Genomic DNA, 27,397 nt, shown 5'->3' on the forward strand with positions numbered 1-27,397 from the left:
AGGTGTGTTTCAGTTTAGTTTGCGGCACCATGAAACTGGCTCATCTTTTAGCAGCATACATCGCCATAGTAACTTGCGCTTCCCGTCTAACCTGCTCCGAGGCTGGTTATGTTCTAGGTGGGAGATCTCAAACAGAAATTGGACCAATCAGCTGTGAGCAAAGTGAAACGTCTGACACAATAAAGTCACTCCCACAGCTTCTCTTGCTGCAAATTAAAAGTCACTAGGCCTACATAGTAAAAGATTTTTTAAATACAAAATTGTCTGGCTTTTAGATGATTATTTATTATAATTATAATTATTTTATAAGATTTATTATTTATATAACTATTATACCCCTTATCCATTACACAAGATCAATTTTAGTTTAATAATTATTAAACATTTAGTTTAAATGAACAAAATTATATACAGATGTGTAATATAAATAAGATTTGGAATCGATAGATAAAGCTTTTAAAATGACTACATGTGAGCTTACATGTTCAAGTTTCTGAATACTTAGGCCAGGGAAGGGCAACTTCGGTCCCGGTCCCCCACTGTCCTGCAGAGTTTATCTCCAGCCCTAATCAAACACTGAGCAAGCTAATCAGTGTCTTCCAGATTATGAATAAGCTACAGGCAGAGTTTTTTTTTTTTATCAGAGTTGGAGCTAAACTCTGCTGTACTGTAGCCCTCCAGGGCCAAAGTTGCCCCTCCCAGACCTAGGCTATATTGTCAACTATACAAACAAACTTTCACTTGCACTAGCTACGTTTACATGGACACTTTTTCGTTCAATCTACATGGATACTTTTTCTTTCAATCGGAATGAAATCACTCTGATTGATGAATCCGAACATAGTAACATGAACGAAAATAAAGTGATCTGGTGGTTGATGTGCGTGTTTATATGTCACAAGCTTCTAATCAGAATGAATTTTTTTAATCAATTCTGAAATCATTCCAATTGATGAATCCGAACATAGTGTGATAAATAAAGTGATCAGGTTGATGTGCGCGTTTATGAGTCACAAGCTTCTAATCAGAATTTATTTTTTGACATGCGCACACACACTGCATGAGTTTCCAACAGAGTTTCCCGCTGTTTGTGCATACTATTCTACATTGCTTTTCTTTGTTTTAAAGAGCAGACTCAATATGTATCTATTTCAGATCCTCATTAGGAGACATTTGGAACGAGACATTTCATTTGGAACGAGCTCAATCGAGTCGATTAAGGTGTTTACATGAAGGCTTTTCAGTACGATTGAGCCATCAATACGATTATCCGCAGCCAAGCAAGATATTTTCTTCATGCTGTGTAAATTAATTTATGTACATCATATTATTTTTTAATCTCTTCATCTTCAGCAGAAGAGAAAAAAGAATTTTGATGATTCTTTCATGAGAAGTGAATCGCAGTTTTTCTGTTTCAAAGCATGTGATTGTTGTTCGCTACTGATGTCACATTCATGGAGCACGCGCTCCATGACCTCAGGATCAAAGCCTGAGTTGACAGAGAAAGTTGATGATCAGTGTTATGGTACAAACAAAGCATGATTGAATTGGTTTGGTTTTGTCAACTAAAACTTTTGTCTGGTTTTGAAACTATATCACATATGTTTGTTCAACTACCATTAATGGTATAGAGCCCAGTTATGGTAAACGGAAAGTCAAGCATGTTCAACTGACGTGTGCGAGAACCAAAGAGGTTCATGCTCGTGTTACGCAGCACGTTTGAGCATCCGTAAGAACCAATGACATTTGTACACATCACTCAAGTGCGCTTGAGTTTATGTTTATGTTTGCTGATCAATGTTTATATGCAAGTAAAAACCTAAATTCAATCTGTTCCATCATATAAAGCGATTGTCTCTTAAGATATTTTGGACTTAACTGCTCTAGATAGTTGTATGGATGGACTGTCAAAGGAGGTTTTGTGTAGAAGTCTGTATCCCCTGTTTCCTATGGACTGTCTAATCCTAAACATACCTGTAACATTCCAACTTAAACATATGGGGAACAGGGGGAACAGACTTCAACATAAGAGAGGGACAGATGAACAAAAGTCTTTTGAACGACACCAGGGTGTCATTGAAGACCTATTTTTCATTTTTGGGTGAACTTGCCCTTTAATGCACCAAACATCCAGCCATAGAAGTCTACAACAGGTTCTCGTCGTGAAATGCACAAGCAAAAACTAACACAATAGAGGGACAAAACTTGCTTATTGCACTCTGAAAAAAAATATCAAAATTATCATTCAGTCTTTCTTTCACCACATAAGCATACGGGAAAACATTGGTAGTTCAAATGATTTATCAAACTTTTCAACTTACGAACTCAGCCGGACAACTATTTGAGTCAGATTTGACGGAAACGTGGAAAACGTTAAAAAGAATAATACTGGTCAAAATATCTTCTATTCTAAATATCTGTACAATTGTACTATGCGAAACTTGACAATTCAATGACTATTAAAGTATCAGTGTCATTGTTACTGTCCAGACCACTGCTGCAACACTACTGTGTTGTTGTCACATGATACATGTTCATTTTCTCAGCGTTGATCAGGATTAACCAATCACAGTCGTTTGGATTAAAGTTATGTTATAGAGATTACCAACGCGGATTTTCATCTGTAAATCAGGTTAGCAATAAACAGAATTATACGATTATACGTTTTAGCAGCATGTTTCCAGTATGATAAAAAAAAAATACAAACAAACCTCGATGTAGAATTCGGCTTTCTGGCCCCCCAGTTTAGTTTCCACAGGTGCTGGAGTTTGTGTCTCATAGCACCATTAGCTAGTAACATGTAGATTAGCAAATTCACACAAACTGCCGTTTATGCGAGCGTGACAAGTGACAACAAATAGCGACACATCGTCAAAATCTCATAAAAATTTGCACATGGTTGCATACCATTTACAAGCACGAGAGGGCAGTCGCGCTTGAGCATCGAATGGCAAGAAGTAGCCTCTGTCACCGCGCTATCGGCTATCCACAGACGAGGCTTTTTAAACATTTAATCCTGATTACTGAAACAAAGGGATAAACACACGAGCACCAACATTTATGCCATGAAAGTATCACGCATAACAACCCTTTCGATTTAATTTCTACTTTCTATTTAACAGTTTATTTGGTGATCCGCTTATCTAGAACTATCATCATAGCTTAATCTAATAGGCTATACCACGCTATTTAAGTCCCGTATATCTCTTGAATATAAATGTTCTTTCTTGACCACCTAGATAACCTTGCTTCCTTCAGGGCTCTACGTCAGCATCACTGTTGAGGTCATCACATGCGACATACGATGTGCCGGGCATGAAAGGTGTGAGAGAGAAAAAAGCTCCAGCATCCGAAACCTGTTTTCAGTCATATGCAATAAACTAAAGTAACGTCCTCGTATTTCGTTCTCTGTAAAACGTGTTAGTGATCTCCGAAAAGGATCTTATTCTATTTGTGGAGCAGGCGGATTATTGGGCCGCTTTATCGGACGTAAAATTGAGATCCATTCATTGAGCCACTAAAGGTTAGAGCTATATAAAAGCGTCTTACCTGCATATCTGGATGGATGATGTCGCTTGTGCATTTGAAATTGACATTATATGAGCTTGCGTCGAGGCTCGCCTTAAACCCCGGTTCTGTGTGTCGTAATGAAATAGACTGAGTCAGGCGGAGCGAAAGCTGCAGGTTTGAAGGGTAAATCGATTGGCCAGGCTTCTTCCACTGCAGTGGTAGCCTATAAGACATGATGAAAATCAAACTGTTGTTGATCATTTAGCTTAAGTGCGGGGCGCGAATCGTTTATCGATTCATAAACTGTTTTAGAAAGTTTGCTTTCGTTTATTAGCGGAAGTATGTGGAGATAGACTAGCTTAAACTGTTACTTTGTTGTTCTTTATAAAGCAAAGAAACGTTTTTTATATTAAAAAAATATCAACCGATTACATTCTGGACTTTAGGTTTACCATCATGTTTATACATTTTTTAAATGAGTATCAATAGTAAATGTTTTACACAAACTCGTTTATTTATTTTTTCCACAGTTGAACTAAACCACCGAAAGGTGGCAGCAGAGACCAGGTTTTCCTGCAAGCGTTCATAAAGAGGACGGTGTCAAGCAGCTGTCACTGATTATTTGCATTTCTTTATTGCAATATAATGCGTCTCTATAGCACGCTTTGTATTTATCGTGCAATTTTTACGCGAATGAGTTTTTACGTGCATATGATACGCACTGTGAACCCCGTAGGATTAGTGGTGTGGGGTACGCCATAAAGTGCGTATCGCAAGCGAAAACTGCGTAGGCTATCCTATGCACGTAAATATTTATTTTCGCATATTTAACTGCACGAAATATAATGCGTGCTAGAGACGCATTTCATGATCAGGGCAGGCTGATTTAGAAGACGCTTTTTTGTGCTTCATGGATCATTCAAAGTATAAGCATAGGCCTATGGGTTTATCAGTAGGCCTAATCTCTGATATTCTATGTGATCATACGCATTGTCTTCATTTGCGCGCCCAAATCATGTCATTGTTATTTTTTATAGTGAGTCCATGCTTTTCCTTTGTGGACTGTTTGTGCTCTTAAACCCATTTTTATTTTACTTTAGCTATTTGTTCAGAAAGAATGAATGATGCAAGGGAAACCATCTGTGTATGCCGCAATTTTTATTATAAAGTGTATAGCACAACACATAAATGTATAAACAAGTAGTCTAAATACATAGCACATCCCCCAAAAAAGAGATTTCAGTGAACAACACAGTGCTTACAATTAAATAATCCGCACCAACTCAGGATACTGAAGTGTGAGGAGCAAATCTTTTACCATTAATAACCCTTGGGGTTTTACAAGGCGTTTTCAAGAGCCACCGACGATTTAACCCGCAATGGGGAATAAATCTATAACCACGTTATGTACAGGTCACGCGCAGGATCTTTATGAAAACAAAACTATTTGAACGGGTCTGTTCCATTACTATACACTGGACTGGGGGAAAAAACAAGTATACAATACTTATATGTTATTTGATGACTCGTATTCATCATCAAGTAGCCTACATTTAGGTTAGGTAGCATCAACATTTAGGTAGCAGATATAGGTTGCCGATATGTACAATTCTGAAAGGCTTGTATTATTAGATCATAACAGTCATTTGTATGGTAGCCTAGATCTACCAAGGTCTCCAGACTTCGGCATCGGTGATCAGTGGCACAGGCTGTTGACTGAGAATATCAGCGTTGTTGCGTTTTTCGGGGTTTTCGATTCTTGAGCTGCTAGATTTCAAATTCAGAAGTTTTTGCTGGATTTGTGACATCATTTTGGAGCTCTGTGCACAGCAGTTCTGGCAGGCTGGTGTCTTGGACATCGTCGAACGCTGGATGAACTCGTTGACGCGATGGCGCGTTTCTGTGTCGAGGTTGGTTTGCGGTATACGAGCTGAAACGCGCTGTATGCAGGTCGTGTACCCCTCTTTAAAACTAACGGCACCATCTGTAAGCAAACAATAAATAGACATACAGTTTAGTTTACTTTGAAACTATTTTATATCAGAATGACATAATATGAATTGAAATGGAAAGGATAGCCAATCTGAAGAAAACTGACCTTTAGACGGAGTGGATTGAATATCAGTCAGGAATCGAACGGTCATCTCCAAAATATCAGCTTTCTCCAGTTTAGAATAACGGCAATTCTGAAATAGAGAACAGGCAACGGTAAGGAAAAAAAAACGTAACACATCAGCACTTCACGTTGAAGACAGACTATTCAAATATAATGCGTTTAACATATGCGTAAACAAAACCTACATCTTTGCCTGTGAGCGGGAGAATGAGCGCTTTTAATCGGTCGAGGCTCTCGTTGATGCGCGCTCGTCGTTTCTTTTCCAGTAATGGTTTTAAGGTTTTTCTCAGTTCGTTTGCCTCCTTTCTCATGGCCACGGTGCGGGGCGCATAAGATAGAGCAGATACAGCAGTGGCGTTGGGAGTCATGTTGAGGTTGCTGTGGGAAGATCGTATGCTGGATCGAGGAGCCTCGCGGGGTTTATATTCCTGACCGGCGCGTCATGGGAACGCCCCCACGCCTCAGAAAACTCCTCTGGTCAAATAACTTTAGACTGTTGAACAAAGGGACGCGTCTGTAGCGTGTACACATTATATTCCAATCTTAATCTCAGTTTGAAAATCTATAAACCAACATATATTGGTTCGATATAGCCTGCTGTAATTTAATTTTTGCTCGTTCACCCATCATGTTATATTTAGACTGAGACATTTGACATGTTTGCTATTATATATTTAAACTACCTTAGTTTATTTATATTTATTATTTGACTAATTTACCCAATCTTTCAACATATGTTAATGCGTCTTTACGTGTCTTTTTCACTGTTGAACGGAATAAAAGCCTGAAACTGTTTAGGAACAATTTATATCTATTATTTAACGTTATATCTTATTGACAATACTTTTTCTATTGTTCTTTCAAATAGAGGCTTGCGAAGAAAACATGTTAATGAGAAGTAGAGGGAAGCTGGTGACGCGTAAGGACACGGGATTGGGATCCAGTTTAGGGCGGGATAAGCATTCATAATTTAAATAAAACAGACAGATTCCCAAGCCACGCCGTTTTAAAGTAACATCTGTCTGTAAATTGTGATAAACAATAGCTTTTCTGTCTCTCTCTCTCTCTCTTATGATGACGTGGGTCTTACACCTGTAGCTATACCGCTGGCGTTCATAGGGAGGGGTTGAGCGCACGCGTCCCCCAGCAGACTGCTAAGTTGCCATGCAAACCAATATGTGATCACTACATTCAACAAACATTGATTTAGCGTACAGTGCTTGTCTTCAAGTATATAATCCATGTTCATTTGTTTGTTTTAAATGATAGGACGTGGACTATGCAAAAAGCAATGTTTGCGTACGCACGCCTGTTGTATGTTATACTTTCCTTTAGACTATGTTTATGTGCATGAAAACCAAACAGACGTTTAACCCATGATCGGGCTGTCAAATATTTTCAGCTAGGGGACCTTGGAGCCCCATGGGATCCACGCGTCCTGCACGCGTCATGTAGAGGTCTCCAGATGGCCTCCCCTCAACCAACTCCCCTTTTAATGATGGTGTAACTTGTGCCCCTCATCTTTCTAAAGTTCCAGTCTTTCGTTGTTTTCTAAAAGCATTTTTGGCGTCGTTGGCCCATCTGTATGCGCCACGTCAATGGTTTTGGATTACAAATGATCTAACAAAAGAGATCGTTATTCGTTTATTTTGCGCGCAGACATGTCGCTGTTTTTTCCATATCCATTTCGGTGAATATTACAAGCGCCATTCATAGGCTATTCTTCTGCTTGAGACGCGTCTTGTAGCATAATTTATATACCAGATATAGCCATTTTATTATATTCAAACTGATGCAGCGTGTTCAAAATACGACTAGGAAAAAAGAAACGGGGGCTGCGAAACCTACCCATGTCAACAGATTTAATCTTATTTCAGCTAGTGATATGCAATTTCAGTAGTGTGACATTTGTTTTATTTTAGTGATTGTTTTATTCTTTTTACACATGTAGGTAAGCTATGCGTTTGTAATAATAAAATGAACACAAGGGAGCGTCAGAGTTGCGATGTCTCTTTTGGTAATCAGTAAGTGCCCTGCACGCGCCCCGTTCCCCCAAGGGTCCTTTAGGGAGCGTGTCAGCCAATGTTTCACTTAAGATGCGTTCAGTTACAACTCTTTTTGATCCTTTTTTGTATTTTAGCGTGGGTGCCCCATCTGTGGCATCATAGCGTACACTCACATAGAGACCTTTTGTCTAAACTCAATCCAGTACGTGGGAACAAGGTAGTTTTAAGGAGCAAAATCCAGAAAGATGAGCTGCACAAGCTGCACAAAACCCCATGTCGAAAACCATTTGAATATACGAGTGGGGGAGGTTACTAATGACAGTTAACGGTATTTAGCATGTTTAGACACTCTTCTTATTTGTTACTTGGTCTGTCTGTGTCTCTCGTCTGCCATAGATCTGAAGATAAATGCTAACTGAAATAGTGTAGTATGTTGCCTTATTCAGAAGAATATCTACATGCTGTTAACATTTGAATGCTGCTTTTATATTGAAAAATATGTTTAGGATACTCATTAGAATTTGGTTATGTGGTTGTGCTCTATTTCAATTCAACATAGTCTTTTTACAATGTCATATACTCGTTCTTTAGGGACACATTTATGTATGTGGACAACCTCTTCTGATAAATGGTTTTCAGTAGGCCTAATTAGTTTTTCTTTTAAGGACAAATCTTAATGCTATAGTATATAGGCTACCCAACACGCTCTCGCTCCCGACAAGCGTCCATGTGATGAGTTGCGAGTGAGAACATGTTGCAACATCATAGAACGACATTATAGAGAATTGTGATTTTTCAACTTTCAGTCTGGTTCAAACTTGTTAAAACAAGTTTCAGAGAGTGCATAATTCGGTAACACTTTATTTTACAGATGTCATTGTTACATATGTTACATGTAGTTACTATGGTAATAACTATAAATTGTGCATAAATACATGCAACTAACCCTAAACCAAACCAAACCCTAACCCTATTAGTACATGTAGTTACTTAATATTACTCAGTACTTAAATATATAATTACAGTGTAACAAAGACATCTTAAAATAAGGTGTAACACATAATTCTTAATAATGCCACTGTATTTAGCATTACAATAATATTAAGATGTTTTCACAGCAATTGCTGGAATAGCCAAATAGAAGGGGGTGTCCACACATCAATTTACAGTAAATACTGTCAGCTGTGGTTGCCAGAAATTCATTAAAAAAAATTGGTGACAATGTTTGAATTATGGTATGGCATATTAATGTATATTTTACAACCATCTATTTCATAAACTAAAATCTGCTTTTTACCTTAAAATGTCCTGTTAACCACCAAAAAGGCAGGTGGTACAACAGAAAGTCACATCAGAGTCCATAGAATTCAGAGTAACATAACACAAACATAACACAAAACATTACTGATTACATAAATGAGAAGAAGCAAAATAATTTATATACAATATCATGTCTGATATCGTGTCACACAGGAGCTCCTGGAAATGTCCTTTTCCTATTTTTCACCATCAATTATATAATTCATATAGTTTTACTTACAAAAACTATAAATTTAACAGTATTTTACAGTAAAATTATAGGCTATAATGCGATGGTTAACCATTTGCAGTTTTTCACTAAGGTAACTTACAATAACAAACAATGGGATGAACACTACGTAATTGTTGTAAACATGTAAGTTTTCATTCATTTCATTCAAATTACAAATCATATCCATCATTTTCAAATATTTTCACAATTTACAGTAATTCACACAGCCAACCGAGACTTTTATATATCAGTGAAAACAATTGCAGCTCTTTTTGTTGGTTTTATACAAATCACAAACATTCATGTAACATTTGTCCAAACACATCAACAAACAAAACTCTCAAGTGCACATGGAATGATGATGAGAGGGAGAGGTTGAGTTGAACAGGTTGAAAGAGAAAGAGAAGAGGAAAGAGTGTAAGATGAGGAGAGGGCATGGAAGAATACAAGGGGGAGAAGAGATGAGTAGAGTGGAAGGCATTGTGGAAAGAGCACAAGGAGAAACGGTACGAAGACATGGACAGAGAGGAAGGGGACAGCAGGATGGAAGAGGAGGGAAACAGAAGGTAAAGACAAAATTTAAATGAAATGAGTCATCCTAAATGACCATGTGATTAATCAAGTCATTTCCTTGAGAGAAGCTGGAAAACAGATCCAATGTTACTATGGCTTTCCGATTAGATGTATGAGTATCTTGTGGAAGGATCATTGAAAACTAATAAGTATCACCATAGTTTGCCCGGATCTATCAAGACTGCATTGGCTGCCTATTAAGCATTATATACAATTTAAAATCTTGCTGATTACATATAATGCCCTGAATGTTTTAGCTCCTCAGTACTTGGTCAAGCTGTAGTTCATTGTGGCCTGATAATTCTGGATAGTTGATAATACCTAGAGTATCAAAATCACCTGCAGGTAGCAGACCTTTTACTATTTAGCTCCCACATATTTAGCGTTGTCCATAGATATTAAAATCACCAACAATTAGGACTTTATCTGCAGCCAGTACTAACTCTGATAGAAACTCTGATGAGCAAATTCTTTGATAAAATCTGTATGGTGCCCTGGTGACCTATACAGCAGCCAGCACAAATGTCAAACGGGATTTATCACTTATGCTATAACGTTACAGAATGGACTATCTCTTTTCAACAGGTAAGGTCTGCCCCAAAAACTTTTTCAATTGTCTATGAACCCTATATTATTTTGCGGACACCACTTAGACACCCAGCCAGATATCTCATCACTCCTTTGAACAGGAAGGGGGTCAGAGCAAATTACAGTGCCTGACATCGTACTTGCAAGTTCACACACCTCTTAAATGTTAATTTTGATCTCTGACTGGCGAAGTCGAACATCATTAGTGCCAACGTGAATAATAATCTTAGAGAATTTTCGATTTACATTAGCCAAGACTTTTAAATTTGCTTTGATGTCAGGCGCTCTGGCTCCCGGCAAACATGTGACTATGGTGGTAGGTGTCTCTATTTTTACGTACCGTTTAATATAGTTGCCAATAACTAGGGCACTTTCAACAGGATTTTCAGTGGGTGCTTCACTGAGTGGAGAGAACCTGTTTATTGTTGTTATCGGAACGGAAGAGCGGTGTTTTGTCCCGCGACTACAGCGTCTCACGGTCACCCAGTTGCCCTGCTGCACGGGCTCTACAACCAGAACCGAACAATGTATAGAGTTCACTAAGCTAGTCGCATCCAAAGCAGGATCCAAAGCCCTTGCATTCTTACTATCCTCGATTAAAGTTTGGATGCGTGTCTCTAGTTCTGAAATCTTCTCCGTCACCCTGACTATCTCTCTGCATTTATCACATGTAAAGCCCTCGGTGCTGACAGAGAAGGCTATACTATACATGTGACATGAAGTGCAAGTGACAATAATAGGAGAAGACATGCCTCACTAACGCTATCTCACGACCAATTCGTACGAATTTGTATGAGTGAGTAAAAGGTGGCTAATTCGTACAAATTTGTACGACCTCACTCATACGAATTTGTTCAATTTGTCTAAACCCACGTGATGGGTAGGTTTAGGGGCGGGGTCAGGGGTAGGTCATTCGTACGAATTCCTACAAATTGGGCAACTCGTAAAATATGTAAGATTTAGCACAATCGTACGAATTCATATGAGTGAAGTCGTATGAATTCGTACGAATTAGCCACCCCGTAAAATTTGTACGAATTGCCGTGAGATCGGGTTGGACTCACCGTGTTTGTTGTCTGATCCTACTCACCACAGTTGTTTGATGGACTCGAAAAGGCGGTAGCGCAAGAGAAAAAAAGACAGCAAACACGAATGGCAGATTAACAGGCTAGCGGAAGGCTACCGCGTTTTGCGAGTGATAGTGATTTAGATTAAAGCAAGCGAAGTCAGATCAATGTGACAGACAAAATGAGATAATATCAGATATCTGGTTGATGAGAACAATATATTTAGCGATATAAATGTAGTGGGACTTATTGTGGCTCTATAATTAAACTGATGTGCCGGGGGTAGTGAGGGTCCAATCACGAACAGGAGGGACGGTATAAAAAGGAAGTGTAGTCACCTTTTGCGTGTGCTTGCCGTCTGGGTCACGTCATTGCTCGGGGACCGCCCCTTCTGGTTTACGTTGCGGTTTCCGCTTTGAGCTTCGGGATAATTCGCGGCTGCTGACGGCCCCGGCTCTCCCGTTACATGCCTCTCTTGCAGTCCCGTGTCTCCTGATTCTTTTAAGCTGCGGGGACAGCTCGCTGTGTGGGTTCTGGGCGGCGGCCGCTCTACCTTTGCATGTCCCTCTCGCATTCCCGTGCTTTGGGGGATGGTGGTGTTCGGAGTGGCGTGGATGGGCGACGGTTTATGAGTTAAAGGAGTAATAGAAGTTCTGCGGCACCTGGTGGGCCACGCTGTTTGACGCTGCTGCTTGTACCTTCAGATTATTTATATAACAAACTCTTTTCCCAACGCGTGAGTGCACAGACTTGTGTGACGCTTGTTTTCCAGTGTCACTGTGATCGCGGGACGTTTTTTACTACTAGTCTTTCAAATTGTGTGTTTGTTTGTTATCTATCTTTTTTTATATACTCAATTGTCATTGGTTTCCTAACTGAATGTTTTGATTGTTTTGCTTTTTCAGTGTTTTACAGTATTGTATTTGTTTTGAGGTCTGATTTCCCTCAAACGTGCTGGTAGAAGGTCAGTGAGGTTAATAGAAATCCAGTGGTGACATCAAACCTTGAGTTTCATTTTTTTTGTAATATGTTTTTTTTGTTTACTTGTCTAAATGTTTATTATGTGTGCATGTTTGGAGTAGCCTAAGTGTCTTGCGTGTTGAGACCTGTAGTAATTTTTACTCTCGTTACAGGAGCCGAGGCTTCAGGGCAGGCCACTAGTAGGCCCTTACGTGCGGTGGTGGGCTCGTCACAGAGTGCTGTGCTGGACTGGATTGCAGTGTGTGTGTTGATGCTTGTACACGGGGTGTTGAGAGTGATATAGAAGCCTTGTGCGCACTGAGATTTGTGTATCTGCCGTTAAGCCTCGGTCTCCTTTATCTCTTGGTCTCTCTTGTGGTGAATGCTGATGACCCAGTTCCTTTTTTAATGCCTTTTTAAATGGTTGCGAGTATCAAAATAAAACTTTTGTACATTTAGTATCCACGTCTCTGGCCCTCCTTTGACAATCACGTTCCTGTGTGTCTTTTGTGTAAAACATTAAATCCATAGGATTAACACTTCCCTGGTAAACAGGGTGGCGTAGTCATGCCTAAGCTAGTGGTGGCGTTCCTATAGTTGCTCCTCACGTGGAAGAGTGAGGTCCCGCTACATAAACAACAAGGAATGATAGTAAATAGAGATTCAAAACGGAAAGCTATACGGAGCTTAAAGACGCAAACCACACGGCAGCAAGGCAGACAATCGATCAGATAATTATATTATACAATGGTACATCTGCTGGCAAACCATTAGGTAGTAAAGGCTTAGAGTCTATTTAAAGAAATGGTTGTGGTGGGGAGTTTGCTCAAACTATAGCAGCGATACAGCGAATAGTTGTTTTAAAAAATGGTGCCGCCCGCGGGGCTATTTCAAAGGCCAGAGAAAGCATACAGTCAGTTAAGTCTTATTCGGACGGTAATTGTTTCTCATGGGGTCGTATGGTATTTTCAACATTTACAGGGGTTAGTCTGTGATTTTTATTGCCGTCCGAATCCAGAATGTCAGAGTTTTTCTCCCACCACCCGCGTAAAAATCCCCGGCCAAATTACTTACTGTTTTACTAAAAAAAAAAGGTGAAAGAAGAAAGCAGGTAAACAGTTGTAATGGGCCGTTATTGTGGCAGCAATATATGATACAATTTTAAAATATGTAGGCTAGGCTATTATAGTTTGGAATATTTTTTTTAAATATCCTATTAATCTTAATAAATGCAATTTCCACTATTTCTGAAGTGCTTCTTTTATAAAGAACACCGCTTTTTCACATAACGCAGTGAAACAGCCCCTACATGAGTGAATAATTGATTCTCGAGCCATCGATATCAACAAATTCAGCACCATCGCCACGGACAGCACCTGGTAACGTTGCATGTAAGAAGGTATATCTTAAGCAACATCCTAAGGTATAGTTCAGGTAACACGCCTAGAAAATGGTATACCTTTAGTTAAGTTATATCTTTAGAGTCTTCGTAGACAACATTATCGGGAAATCCAGCCCATGCAGGTCTGCCCTAAATTTGTCCAATGAAACCCTGTAATTCTGTGGACACCACTTAGACATCAGCAATTGAGTGACAAGGGCTGCTATCTCGTCAGAACGTTAAGGAGAGAGGGGGCCAGAGCAGTTTATGTATCTTGCGAGTTCACACACCTAGGCTATTTAATATTGTTTTTTAGTTAACTCTGACTGATGATGTCAGACATCATTAGCACGGATAACAATCTATTAATGTTAAGCCTCCCTCAGGGAGGGGGTAATAATTTGACAAGGAGTTAAAATCAGGCACAACAACGGAACAGAACAATTTACAGGCCTCGATAAACTAGTTGCATCCAAAATCGTATCTAAAGATGAGTGTCTCTAATCCTTAAATATTCTCTGTCAGCCTAACAATTTCCCTGCATTTATCACATTAGAATCCCACGCCGCTGACAGAGAAGGCTGCACTTAACATGTGGCAAGCAGTGCAAAAGCAAAGAAGATGCCATGATTCATCGTGTTTGTTGATGGATTCCGACTTACCACAGTTGTTTGATGGACTCATAAAAGATGGAGCGCAAGAGAGAAAAGAGATGGTAAGCACACACAACAAGTTAACAGGCTAGCGAAATGCTAACTTGTTTTGCTAGGGATAGCGTTTAACATTAAAAGCTACAGGTGTCATATTAATGTGTAAGATAATATGAGATAAATGGCAATGATTAAGTTATATTTAGCAGTTTAAAGACAAAGAATGATAGTAAGATAGAGATTCAAAAACAACGTTACACAGAGCTACAATAGCAAAACACTCAGCAGCGAGGCAGATTGGAACCGCAATTCACCCATTTCAACAGGGAGTTTAGCTTTTGTTTTTCACCTCTTCCCAAAGATAATCAGGAGTCATAATGGGTTATAGCCTGAAAATTAAATAGTTGGCATACAAATCATTTCTTTAGTTGCTCTTGCTGTGATTTGAAAGGAATATAGCTTCAGTTCTTTAGAATTCATAAAAATTTAAACAAAAAGAAGTCAAAATATGAAAAGGCAAAGTTCATGTTCACTCACAATGCCAGATGGCTTGTAGGCCCCTATATGTTAATTGAAAGGACTGACCATGTGCTGAAGATTTGTTTCTGTTTTTACAAGCCTAAAATTGCGACCTCCATGGTACCAATTTCTGACTTCTGACTTCTGGCCTGAATCATAATCATACGGTCACGGAATGGGTACAACAGGAAGCGAGGATTCATGTGCGTGAAAGGAATTTATTTAATAAACAAAACAAACTTACAAACAAAACAACCCCGTGGGGGGAAAACAGGAGAGAACTCAGGCAGGCATCAAGAAGAACACGAGGGAACATAGACAACGAACCAGCACAGGACTGCAAACACAGGGAGACTAAATAGGGAACAAACAAAGGAACATAACGAGGCAGGCAGGTGAGGGACATTAAACAATAACAAGATGGGCGGGTTTGACAATTGACAGGAGAGCACATGGCACAAGGAAATAACATGACAGCCATGTGCTCACAACAGACCAGACTAACACAAACACATGACAAACCGGGAGTGTCACAGCTCTGTCACTATACCAAGAGAAAACCCAGACAAGGGTGACAGAACTGTGACACTACCCCCCCCTCAAAGGAACGCCACCTGGCGTTCCCAAGGAGGGACACCAAAAACAAGTCAAGAACATCAAACGTGCAAGACCAAAGAGTAGACAAGACAAGCAGATCAGAACACATACACAGAGAGGGGAGGGAGGGAAGCCAGGGAGCGATGGGAGCCAGGGAGGGATGGGAGGGTTGAGCCAGGGGGGGAAGGGCGGGTCCCGACTCCAGGCTGAAGACCAGGGTGGCTCAGACAGTCCATCGGGTGGCCAGGGCGGATCCGGCTGTGCAGGCGACCAGGGCGGATCCGGCTGTGCAGGTGACCAGGGCAGTGAAGCCCGTTCAGACGGCCATGGCGGTGAACCCCATTCGGGCCGCCATGGCGGAGAGAACCCTTCGAGTGGCCATGGTGGAGACGACCAGGGCGGAGCATGCGACCGGGATGGGGCAGACCTTTCGGCCGGCCATGGCGGAGACGACCCTTTGGGCGGCCATGGCGCAGGAACAGATACCGGCGCAGGAACAGAAGCAGACACCGGCTCAGGAACAGAAGCAGACACCAGCTCAGGATCAGCAGCAGACACAGGCTCGGCGGCAGCCATCTTGTCCGGAGACACTGGCTCGGCGGACTTGGCGTGAACAGTCTCTGGATCGGTAGACGTGACGTGAACAGTCTCTGGATCGGCAGACGTGACGTGAACAGTCTCTGGATCGGCAGACGTGACGTGAACAGTCTCTGGATCGGCAGACGTGACGTGCTTGGGCGGCGCCGGCGGGGCAAGGCGTCTGGGTGGCGCCGTCAGGGCGAGACGCTTGGGTGGCGCCGTCAGGGCGAGACGCTTGGGTGGCGCCGTCAGGGCGAGACGCTTGGGTGGCGCCGTCAGGGCGAGACGCTTGGGTGGCGCCGTCAGGGCGAGACGCTTGGGTGGCGCCGTCAGGGCGAGACGCTTGGGTGGCGCCGTCAGGGCGAGACGCTTGGGTGGCGCCGTCAGGGCGAGACGCTTGGGTGGCGCCGTCAAGGCGAGACGCTTGGGGATGGCTTCCAAGCCCTGTGGGATCGCAGACGCCCCTCTCCTCCTCCTCCGTTTGTGAGGTCTCTGCGGTGCTGCAGCCTCTCTGATCCCCACTGGCGGTTCAATAGGGAGAGTGGGCATCTCTGGAACAACAGCAGGCTGCTCGAGGATCGGCCTCCGGGACGACAGCGGGCTGCTCAGGGACGGCCTCCGGGACGACAGCGGGCTGCTCAGGGACGGCCTCCGGGACTTGGGGGACAGTTGGCTCCCGCTTCCTCCTCCTCCGCCGTGTCTGATGGTGAGGTGGTGGCGCCAAGCTTTCCGCCTCTGGAACCGCTGCAGGTTCTCCGAGGTCCACTGGGACCGCTGTAGTTTGCCTCACTGGAGGGTTCTCTCGTCGTTCCAGAAAGTCAACGAATCTCCAGAACGTCAAGCGCTCCAGCCCTGTCATTGTCCACACATCAACAGGCTCCTCAAGGGCGTAATTAAACAGGTCCTTAAGGGCCATCTCACCCAGCCCCAGCCCCTCTGCAGCGGAGCTGAATTCTAGGGCAAAGTTTCTGACATTCGTCCCCTTCTGTCGAAGGGAACTCAAGGCGGTGAACCTAATAATGCGTTCATAATGCGGGCAGGAAATAGGAGAGACTGGTGGCTGGTGTGAATCCTTCCGCTGAATCCTCATCTTGGCTGGTTCGTTCTGTCACGGAATGGGTACAACAGGAAGCGAGGATTCATGTGCGTGAAAGGAATTTATTTAATAAACAAAACAAACTTACAAACAAAACAACCCCGTGGGGGGAAAACAGGAGAGAACTCAGGCAGGCATCAAGAAGAACACGAGGGAACATAGACAACAAACCAGCACAGGACTGCAAACACAGGGAGACTAAATAGGGAACAAACAAAGGAACATAACGAGGCAGGCAGGTGAGGGACATTAAACAATAACGAGATAACAAGATGGGCGGGTTTGACAATTGACAGGAGAGCACATGGCACAAGGAAATAACATGACAGCCATGTGCTCACAACAGACCAGACTAACACAAACACATGACAAACCGGGAGTGTCACAGCTCTGTCACTATACCAAGAGAAAACCCAGACAAGGGTGACAGAACTGTGACACATACACTGTTCATTCATTGGCCAGAGAAGAACTGGGCTTGGTTTCTCCCAAGTTTTTTTTCTCCATTCTGGTTCCTTGCCACTGTCACCTTTGGCTTTTGGCTTGCTTAGTTGGGGACACTTAATATTCCACAATATTATTAATCTGCCAGCATTGACACCATTATGAGAACTGAACTGAACTGGATGATGACATCACTGTTTTATCCAGAGCGGCTATATATAAATTAACTAAATTAATAACTTTTTTACAACAAAAATTAACCATCACTGAACTTAATTAAACTAGACTATGATGCTATTTTCTTCTAGATCTGCTGTACAGATGAAACCAACTCTGTTGCATTATTTTCCTGTTATCATTGTAAAGCTGCTTTGAAACAATCTGTAGCCTATTGGGAAAAAATCATTATTTAAATAAAGGTGACTTGACCAATTTCAGGAGCAATTTCAATTTACAAAGAGAGAGAGTATTCATTTTCAAAAGTGTGTTTTTTTTTTTTTAGATTAGTGCATAATGTAATGATGATTTATATTTCTTTATTTAGTTCCTCACATTAATTCAATGATTTCTACATGTATAAAGGGATGGTGAATGTTTGTCTAAATTATTAATTTATGCTTTTATTCTTTTGAGTATTTAAAACAATTAGCTCTTATTATTTGTTCTCAATTTTTTTCTCAAATCTTTCTCAAAAACATGATTTTTTTTTTTATCTTAAGCATGTAGGATAAACTTTGTAGGTTGTGCGATGTAGTTTGCATTAAATTCAACCCTCCTCCATGCTTGTGACATGATGCTGTGTACTGGGACTAGACATCCTTACCAAAATTGTCTGAACTATGAACTCATTGTTCTCTTTCATTCAACCCAAGCATTTCAGTAAGACAACCCCCTCTCTCAAGAGGATTAGCAACTACTTGCCATATGCAACAATAACCCCCCCTCAGCTTGGCCATTCCTTCATTTTGAACATATAAAAAAAACTATCTATTGAAATACTATGCACTGTAATAAGTGATAACCTTATCAGTGTTTTACTTCATTTAACCAATAAAAATGAATTTTGTTAGTGTAATTTATTGTATTTAGTTTGATTCAGCAATATTAAATAATATTTTGACTTAAATAAAGCCACTAATGGGTGTTCTGCTAGTGTTACTGCTGTTGTTGGGATGGTTGCGTGAAGCCAAAAGAGTCCCCTCCTTTATTATTCTCTGGTCTCTGGATATTGCTTGGGTCCCGCCATTAATTAAAGTCTATGAGATTTTGATTGCTCAGTTTTGTTGTCCAACACATGACATTAATCAACAACTTACAAAACAAGCCGGACCACTGTCCAAAGTTTTCTTCAGTTTTCTGACAACTGTCACAAATCTCCTAAACAAGCTGCATTATTTGATGCATCAGTCTTGCCTGTGGAACAAGCAGAGTGGGATGATTTATATGTTTAAAACTTAGGGTTATGTGGTTATTCAAATCTTTAAGTATGAGCAACAATATTTATGATGCTTGCCCAAGCAGTAATTAGGCCTACATTCAGTCATAACCAGAATCTACTCTGTTCAAAGTTGTGTTACTCAATGTCAGTTCTGATTCATGGATGTACATAAAAGCTTTGACAAATAGCGGTCTTTATTAGTGTAAGCATTAATTACTGCTGTTAATGATTTGAACAAAACCCTGACACTATGAATTAAACTGACTGGTCCCACACCATTTGGGCTATGGCTCAAGACATGGTTGAAATCGTTCAGTTTGCTGAGGAGAGCTGTACTGGTCATTTTATTTGATTTGATTTGATTTTGATTTTATTTATTTAGCTAACCTAGATTTCCCCAGGTGGACAGTAACACATACAACCCCAATTTCAGAAAAGTTGGGACATTTCGTAAAAGACAATAAAATTAAGAATCTGTTATTTGTTACGTCTCTTACATTTACATTTACATTTAGTCATTTAGCAGACGCTTTTATCCAAAGCGACTTACAACTGAGGACTAAACCAAGCGAGTCATCGTGAAGAGGCAAAAGCAACGCAAGAAGTGCTCAAAATACAAAGTTCAGACATAGCTCGGAGTAGCATAAGCCAGGCAAGCGAGGATTTAGAGGAAATTTAGAGGATTGTATTTATTTTTTTTATTTTTTTTATGTTAAGTGCTCCCGGAAGAGATGAGTTTTCAGTTGTCTTTTGAATGTTGTCAGGGATTCTGCATTCCGGATGAGGGTGGGGAGATCATTCCACCAGCATGGAACCGTGAATGAGAATGTTCTGGAGAGTGATTTTGTGCCTCGCTGTGATGGTACCAGGAGCCGTCGCTCATTGACCAATCGTAGGCTTCTGGTAGGGGTGTAGACTTGTAGTAGTGAGTGGAAGTAGGAGGGAGCTGAACCTGTGGTCAATCTGTAAGCAAGCGTCAAAGCCTTGAACTTGATGCGAGCAGCGAGTGGTAGCCAGTGCAGAGAGATGAGCAGAGGAGTGACGTGGGCCCTTTTGGGCTCGTTGAAGACAAGACGAGCTGCAGCATTCTGGATCATTTGTAGAGGTTTAGTTGCACATGATGGAAGTCCAGCCAGAAGAGCATTGCAGTAATCAAGCCTAGAAATGACCAGGGCCTGGACGAGAAGCTGTGTTGCATGCTCAGTTAGGAAAGGCCTGATCTTCCTGATGTTGTGCATAGCAAACCTGCATGATCGAGCTGTCTTTGTAATGTGGTCTGTGAAGGTCAGCTGATCATCAAAGATTACTCCAAGATTTCTGACCGACCTTGATGGGGTGATTGAGGAAGAATCTAGCTGGATAGTGAGGTCGTGCTGTAGAGACGGATTGGCAGAGAGGACGAGAAGCTCAGTCTTTGCCAGGTTGAGCTGCAGGTGATGTTCCTTCATCCATGCCGAGATGTCCGCCAGACAGCTTGAGATCCGTACAGCTACTGTGGGATCATCTGGTTGAAATGAGAGGTAGAGCTGGGTGTCATCAGCATAGCAATGGTAAGAGAAACCATGTGCCTGTATGATAGGTCCCAGTGATGTGGTGTAAATGGAGAAGAGGAGCGGTCCGAGAACTGAACCCTGAGGAACGCCTGTGGTCAGTTGACGTGCTTTGGATACCTCACCTCTCCTCTCTTGAACCTTTATTTAATTGACAAAAGTACAAAGAAAAAAATGTCAATGGTTTCACTGGCCAAATTAATTGTATATTGTAAATATGAAAATAAAATTGCTGCAACACACTTGCTGGGACAGAGGCAAAATAAAAGTGAAAAAGTGATTAAGGATAAAATGAACATCCACCAAAGGCTCAGCCTTTGCAATCAAAGATGGGTAACGGCTCACCACTTTGTGCCAAATTTCATGAGAGAATTATCAAACAATTCAAAAATCACATTTCTCAATGCAAGATTGCAAAGTATTTAGGTCTTTCACCATTTACCATATAACATAGTAAAAAGATTAAGGGAATCCAGAAATCTCAGTCTGTGTAGGGCAAGGAAACCTCTGTTGAATGTGTGTGATCTTCGAACCCTCAGATGGCATTGCATGAGAATCTATACTGTGTTAAATATACACTCTTAAGAAAAAGGCTCCTAAACAGTACCAAATTAGGGTTCTTCGGCTTGTAACAATAGCAGAACCCTTTTTGGTGCTAAATAGAACCCATAAGGTTCCATAAAGAACCATGCTTTAAACAAATGCTAGGACCTTAATGGTGTTATAAATAACCTTTTCACCAATATTTATTTTCATTAATATTAGTTTATTTGTACTAATATTTATATTATTAATATTACTATTATTACTATTATTTTTATATATTATTAATTAATATTGTTTTTAGCCATCTAGTCTAAAAGCTATAAAAAGAAGGTTATTTAAAGGTTCTTTACACGAAGAACCCTTTATATGTGTCACAGTCTTCGTCTGCACCTGTCTGTCTTAGTCATCTTCACTACACTTCCCAGAATCCTTCTTGTCTCCACACCTGAACTCACTCCCTCACTTACCAGCCTGTCCCTTGTTATCATCATCAGTGTCACCTGTTTTCACCTTGTTATGTTTGATTCATGCTTGTATTTAGTTTGCTTCTGTTCAGTCTGTCCTGGTCGGTTGTTAAAGTTATATGGTTGTGTTTAGTGTGTGTTTCTGCCCGTCATTCTGCCTGCCTGCCTGTCTGTACCTGTGAGTTTGATCAGTAAAACTGTTTGATTTGGAGCTTTTGACTCAGCCATCTTCTTCTACCCGCACAACACCGTGACAGAACAACCGACCCAAAACAAGAGTCAGCATGGGAATTCTTCTCACCCCGGTAAACCCAGCTCACTCTCCATTCACCCCAGTCGATCGTCTAATCCATTGCTTTCAAGACGGCTGCTCCATAGAAGAATATGTCACCGGCTTCCTGGAGCTTTCTGTGGGGGTAAGCTGGACAGACGACGTCCTGAAGTCGGTGTTTTGGGGCGGTCTAGACGAGAGCCTATACCAGCTAGCCCCAGCAGCAGCTTTTTCAGGTACCTTCGCCAGTTACCTTGATCATGTGTTGTGGTTGAGTGGATCGGCCTTCACCGTTGGTGAGGTTGTGGATGACATCACCACTCAATCACACACACCAGCCATCTTAACCACGCCACCCATCATCCGGAAAGCAGAGACCGTCCAGCCAGAGACCGTCCAGCCAGAGACCGTCCAGCCAGAGACCGTCCAGCCAGAGACCGTCCAGCCAGAGACCGTCCAGCCAGAGACCGTCCAGCCAGAGACCGTCCAGCCAGAGACCGTCCAGCCAGAGACCGTCCAGCCAGAGACCGTCCAGCCAGAGACCGTCCAGCCAGAGACCGTCCAGCCAGAGACCGTCCAGCCAGAGACCGTCCAGCCAGAGACCGTCCAGCCAGAGACCGTCCAGCCAGAGACCGTCCAGCCAGAGACCGTCCAGCCAGAGACCGTCCAGCCAGAGACCGTCCAGCCAGAGACCGTCCAGCCAGAGACCGTCCAGCCAGAGACCGTCCAGCCAGAGACCGTCCAGCCAGAGACCGTCCAGCCAGAGACCGTCCAGCCAGAGACCGTCCAGCCAGAGACCGTCCAGCCAGAGACCGTCCAGCCAGAGACCGTCCAGCCAGAGACCGTCCAGCCAGAGACCGTCCAGCCAGAGACCGTCCAGCCAGAGACCGTCCAGCCAGAGACCGTCCAGCCAGAGACCGTCCAGCCAGAGACCGTCCAGCCAGAGACCGTCCAGCCAGAGACCGTCCAGCCAGAGACCGTCCAGCCAGAGACCGTCCAGCCAGAGACCGTCCAGCCAGAGACCGTCCAGCCAGAGACCGTCCAGCCAGAGACCGTCCAGCCAGAGACCGTCCAGCCAGAGACCGTCCAGCCAGAGACCGTCCAGCCAGAGACCGTCCAGCCAGAGACCGTCCAGCCAGAGACCGTCCAGCCAGAGACCGTCCAGCCAGAGACCGTCCAGCCAGAGACCGTCCAGCCAGAGACCGTCCAGCCAGAGACCGTCCAGCCAGAGACCGTCCAGCCAGAGACCGTCCAGCCAGAGACCGTCCAGCCAGAGACCGTCCAGCCAGAGACCGTCCAGCCAGAGACCGTCCAGCCAGAGACCGTCCAGCCAGAGACCGTCCAGCCGATGCATTTATTTACGTGTTAAACAGGCTGCAGAATTTGTACCCAGCACTTTTGAAAATGCACTTCCGAATGCGTCTCTGTCCCCACCACATTTCAAACCAAACTGACGCCCGTGCCTAAAACGTCGGATGTTGACGTATGGTCAAAAGCGTCAGACGTATGACGTCTTGGGTGAAATGGCTCAGCTATATTTAAAACATGAAAATTAAAATGACGGGATAGATTATAAGGATTTTTTTACAACCCTTCAAAGTAACAGACAATTTAGGTATCTGAAATTATCCATGCAGCCTGATCTTATACGTCTCATTTATCGTGTAAAATTGCACGATAAATACAACGAGTGCTAGAGACGCATTTCATGAGATCGGGTTGATGTAGCTCCGTCAACTGTCCCGAGCATCTTTCACCCTATCCCTGCATTAGAGTTTATTGTTTGCACTTAATTCTGTTTAATTAAGCTGTTTGTGCCATATCATAAATGTTGCTTTACTTGATACTGAAGAAAATAATGTTTGGAGGAAACATTTGAGTCACCCCTGTGTATCTCGTCATAACAGATGCTAAATCGACGATTGTTTTACCCATCAGTGCGTATATGTGTGCCTATATATAATAACGAAAGTTTTGCTATTCATGTGTTCGACATTTTTGTCATTTAACATATTTCTTTATTTCGTCTACAACGTCCAGTTGCTTTATTCCCCCAGTAAGACATTTTGAAGAAAAAAAAAAACAAGATTTCAAGATTTTCAAAGCAAAATGATTTTATTCTTCTTTTGCTTCACAATGTTTAACATTTTTGTGATTATGTTTCCTTCAGCGACATTCATTTTGCCAATAGTAATTAACACACAGTGTTTACAACTTCTTTGCACAGAAATGAAATAAAGTCAATTGTGCAAACCTCATAAATACATTTTAACCCTTGGGGTTTACAATTTTGTTGTTTACAACGCATAATATTTAAACCCCAACGAGGATTGCATAACGTTATGCTCATAGAATATGATCTGTGCTCGCTGGCTCTCTTTCGTTTACAAAGTAGCCATATTTTAGGTAATAAATACTTAAAATCCTTACATGTAATCTCAATAACAGGCTTTACATTTCTCAAGCTTATTACGACAAATAAATAATATACAAAGTTAATAATAAACAATTTCCCTGAAGCCTCCTGTTGCGTGTTTGGTCACCACGGTCTCCACATGTCCACAGCTGCCTGTGGCGCAGGCTGAGCTTGGCTGGGTGCTGACGCGTTACCGGTGGAGTGGTTCTCCATCGTAGAGTTGTTGTTCCTCAAGCTCACAAGTCTCTGGTGCATTTGTGAAATCATTCTGGAGTTCTGACCACAGCAGTTCTCGCAGGACGATGCCGCAGACACCATCGAGTGCTGAATGAACTCGTTGACGCGCTGAGAGGTTTCTGTTCCTAGGTTAGACTGAGGCAGCATCACAGAGATGCGCTGCAAACAGGCTTTATAACCCTCTTTATAGCTGTCTGTTTGACCTTTGGGGGGAAAAAATAAAATCATTAAATATACTTGGCCCATTTGAAATAACGCAGATTCCAATTAAATGCTGAGAATGGTGTAAACAAAAGTAAATCACTATAGATCACTCACCTTTAGCCGATGAGGAAGGCAGATCTTTGAGGAACCGGACAGTCATTTCGAGAATGTCAGCTTTCTCGAGCTTTGAGTAACGTGAAGCCTACAAATTGAAAATGATTTGACACATTAGGATATTGTTCAGACACTGACGCACACTTGGATGTATGGCAAGTATAATAATACCATGCAAGCTCCAAAGTTAAGATACTTACGTCTTTGCCGACCAGAGGGAGTATTAGTGTTTTTAAGTGATTGAGGCTCTCGTTAATGCGAGCCCGCCTTCTCTTTTCCATCAATGGCTTGAGAGTCTGGAAAAAAAAGAAAGAAATCGGTTAATGTAAGTGTGAGTTTTTAGTGACTACAAGGTCTATTAAAATGGTTCAGGGGTGTTCATTAAAAGGAACTCAAAATCGTCCTCACCTTTCTCAATTCATGTGCCTCTTTTCTCTGAGCTACAGTCATTCGAGTACCGATTGAGTGGGAATGAGCTTCGGTAATAATGTTTGGAGTCATGATTTGATCTGTTGGTGTCTCTAAGAGAGAGGAGTAGAGTTTTGTGCTCAGGCTGGGCGAGAGGGGTCTTTTATAGGGCTCTTTGGCGTGGAGGGAGGGCTTCTGTTCCATTGTGCCTTCGGTTTGACGCAGAGGGGGATGCTGGATGCCATAGGGAGATCTGATCTGACTGTCCCGAAAGTTACCATCTGTTGATTGATGTTAGCTTCATCTAAACCACTGGTATTCGCATGTCATTGATAACAATTTTCCTTGTTTCATAGATCTCCGCATGTGTTTGCATGTGCTTATAAACTATACAAGCCAAATTCGTATGTAATTCACAATAAACCGTGGAGATTAAAACAATTTACAAAATACAAGTTCGTTTTCTATATCGCATTCTGGTTTAATGTTTACTGCAAAACAAACTACAATAGCCTACAATATACATTTAAAGTTTATTTGTTTACTCTCATTTTGACTTGGCATTGGTCTATAAAAAATTGTGCTGTAAGATATTTGTTTCACAAAGAAATCCGCCATATTGGCCGATACTGATAAATAATACAGCATGATGCACGCAATAATTAACCAAGCCACGCTATAGTTAACATCTGCTTACGTTCGGACCATGTTGGAAAGCCTATAAGTTATATTACTCTAATGTCATAAAGCAATACGTTGGCAAGTAGTAGTCTACATTTAAGTCAATATTGGGGTATAATTCAAGAGTAGGGTGGTTTGCAATACAACATAGTTTAAATCACCAATAGCCTACATAAAAAGGAAAATTATATTTATATATAAAAAATTATAGGCCTATGGGTTTAAAAATAAGGTTTTATTAATGTTATAGAACAGCTTTTGCATGTTTCCCCCCTAAACATTTATTTCTGGTTTATTTTCCAGTGGCCACACATTTTAGCTGTTCAGTGGTTTATTTTAAAGGCATAACTTCATATTTCAAATCAGTGGTGATCTCACGCGCCTGACACGCGCCGTTACTATGTAACAGATGGATGTCTGTTCCTCCAATCCCAACAAAGCGCGCCACTAGTTTGAATCCCAACTCCCTTGAGTAAAGACTGCCTAACTCTTTAGTCACCTGTTTGCTATATTACTACCCTATCACGTTGCTGCATTTATGGCGTGTCTTTTCAATCTATTGGCGTCTGTGTCTGAGCCATATGACCGAATATGATAATAAAGCTTCACGGGGTGACACGAAGAGAAGGGTTTTCCCCCCTTCTTCTTCTTCTTTTTTCTTTGTTGGGGGCTGAGGGAAGTATGGAATAGGGTGACACGCATACAAAATTATAATTATATAGGCCTACCACCATCAAAAATGTATCTCGACAGCTTTTGCCTTTTTTGGTGTGTTGTCTGCGGTACTAGCTATAACAGTCAAACTGATTGGTGAAACTGAAAGTCTAGAACAATCTCGTACATGTCTTTATTTTTATTGCTTTTATTTATTTATTTATTGGCTACACATTATGAAAGTGATAAGAGCAAAAGCTGTTATTTGTGCGTTGAAGACCTTTTGAATGTTCCATCAGAGGCAGGCACGCGTCACTGTCTCCAAGAGCGCATCAATTAACCTTCATGTTGTTGGCTTGTAGCTACTGGTCTTGTCCGTTTGAGTCGTCTTTAAAGCTGAATAAATTGAATAAACAGACCATATATATATTCCAAAGGGTAAACACTGAACTCATACAGCAGCAGATCGAGTATTTTTTTAATGCGGGGTAGTCGAGCAGAATTTTCAAATATTATACTAAAATCACTGGTGAGTCAAATGGCCATTTTACATTTAGGCTGTTTGAATGCATCAAGAGCCATCGAGATGGTCACACTTTTTTTGATGTTTTTTTTTAGACGAATTTTAGTGCTTATATAAGCGTTATTTATATGTTTTGCGCAATCTCTTAAATCTTAATTTACACCAATTCAAATATGTCGTGGTTAACGACCTACCTTGGGGAAAAAAAAAATATATTTTGCTCTATTGCTTAAAACGAATCAACAGTCTACTATAGCTTGCTTTGGAAAGCTGA

At 41.7% G+C, this 27,397-nt stretch overlaps 3 protein-coding genes across 6 annotated transcripts in view; all 3 read right to left on the reverse strand.

Moving 5' to 3' along the window:
* The window catches only part of acot7 (acyl-CoA thioesterase 7), a 129,625-nt gene extending 125,896 nt beyond the window's left edge, over positions 1-3,729 (reverse strand). For 2 of the 4 annotated variants that reach the window (XM_056246762.1, XM_056246761.1), the window contains exon 1: positions 2,712-2,831. In XM_056246762.1, the coding sequence (XP_056102737.1) occupies positions 2,712-2,800 (89 nt within the window). In that variant the 5' untranslated portion in view covers positions 2,801-2,831. Of the gene's footprint in view, positions 1-2,711; positions 2,832-3,549 lie in introns of those variants that run through there. The other 2 variants (XM_056246763.1, XM_056246764.1) reach the window with 2 other exon arrangements.
* A 1,371-nt stretch (positions 3,730-5,100) lies between these two features.
* hes2.2 (hes family bHLH transcription factor 2, tandem duplicate 2) lies at positions 5,101-6,059 on the reverse strand. Its single transcript, XM_056246773.1, has 3 exons — positions 5,812-6,059; positions 5,609-5,696; positions 5,101-5,494 (listed from the first exon to the last, which is right to left on the reverse strand). The coding sequence occupies exons 1-3, from the start codon at positions 5,992-5,994 to the stop codon at positions 5,175-5,177; spliced, it is 591 nt and encodes a 196-aa protein (XP_056102748.1). The 5' UTR covers positions 5,995-6,059; the 3' UTR covers positions 5,101-5,174.
* An 18,348-nt stretch (positions 6,060-24,407) lies between these two features.
* Positions 24,408-25,570, reverse strand: hes2.1 (hes family bHLH transcription factor 2, tandem duplicate 1). Its single transcript, XM_056246772.1, has 4 exons — positions 25,266-25,570; positions 25,058-25,153; positions 24,858-24,945; positions 24,408-24,742 (listed from the first exon to the last, which is right to left on the reverse strand). The coding sequence occupies exons 1-4, from the start codon at positions 25,467-25,469 to the stop codon at positions 24,426-24,428; spliced, it is 705 nt and encodes a 234-aa protein (XP_056102747.1). The 5' UTR covers positions 25,470-25,570; the 3' UTR covers positions 24,408-24,425.
* Positions 25,571-27,397: the final 1,827 nt, after the last annotated feature.

Source organism: Rhinichthys klamathensis, unplaced genomic scaffold, assembly GCF_029890125.1.
Source record: "Rhinichthys klamathensis goyatoka isolate OS25496 unplaced genomic scaffold, OSU_Roscu_1.1 h1tg000040l_1, whole genome shotgun sequence".
Classification (NCBI taxonomy): domain Eukaryota; kingdom Metazoa; phylum Chordata; class Actinopteri; order Cypriniformes; family Leuciscidae; genus Rhinichthys; species Rhinichthys klamathensis.

Bases quoted from the DNA above. Each gene is read 5' to 3' on its own strand.
- hes2.2 (XM_056246773.1), bottom strand. From the start codon at position 5,994: ATGACTCCCAACGCCACTGCTGTATCTGCTCTATCTTATGCGCCCCGC. The intron at 5,697-5,811 runs GTAGGTTTTGTT...TCTCTATTTCAG, and splicing joins TCCCGCTCACAGGCAAAGAT to AATTGCCGTTATTCTAAACT. The intron at 5,495-5,608 runs GTCAGTTTTCTT...GTTTGCTTACAG, and splicing joins TCAATCCACTCCGTCTAAAG to ATGGTGCCGTTAGTTTTAAA.
- hes2.1 (XM_056246772.1), bottom strand. From the start codon at position 25,469: ATGGAACAGAAGCCCTCCCTCCACGCCAAAGAGCCCTATAAAAGACCC. The intron at 24,946-25,057 runs GTAAGTATCTTA...TTCAATTTGTAG, and splicing joins TCCCTCTGGTCGGCAAAGAC to GCTTCACGTTACTCAAAGCT. The intron at 24,743-24,857 runs GTGAGTGATCTA...TTCCCCCCAAAG, and splicing joins GCCTTCCTCATCGGCTAAAG to GTCAAACAGACAGCTATAAA.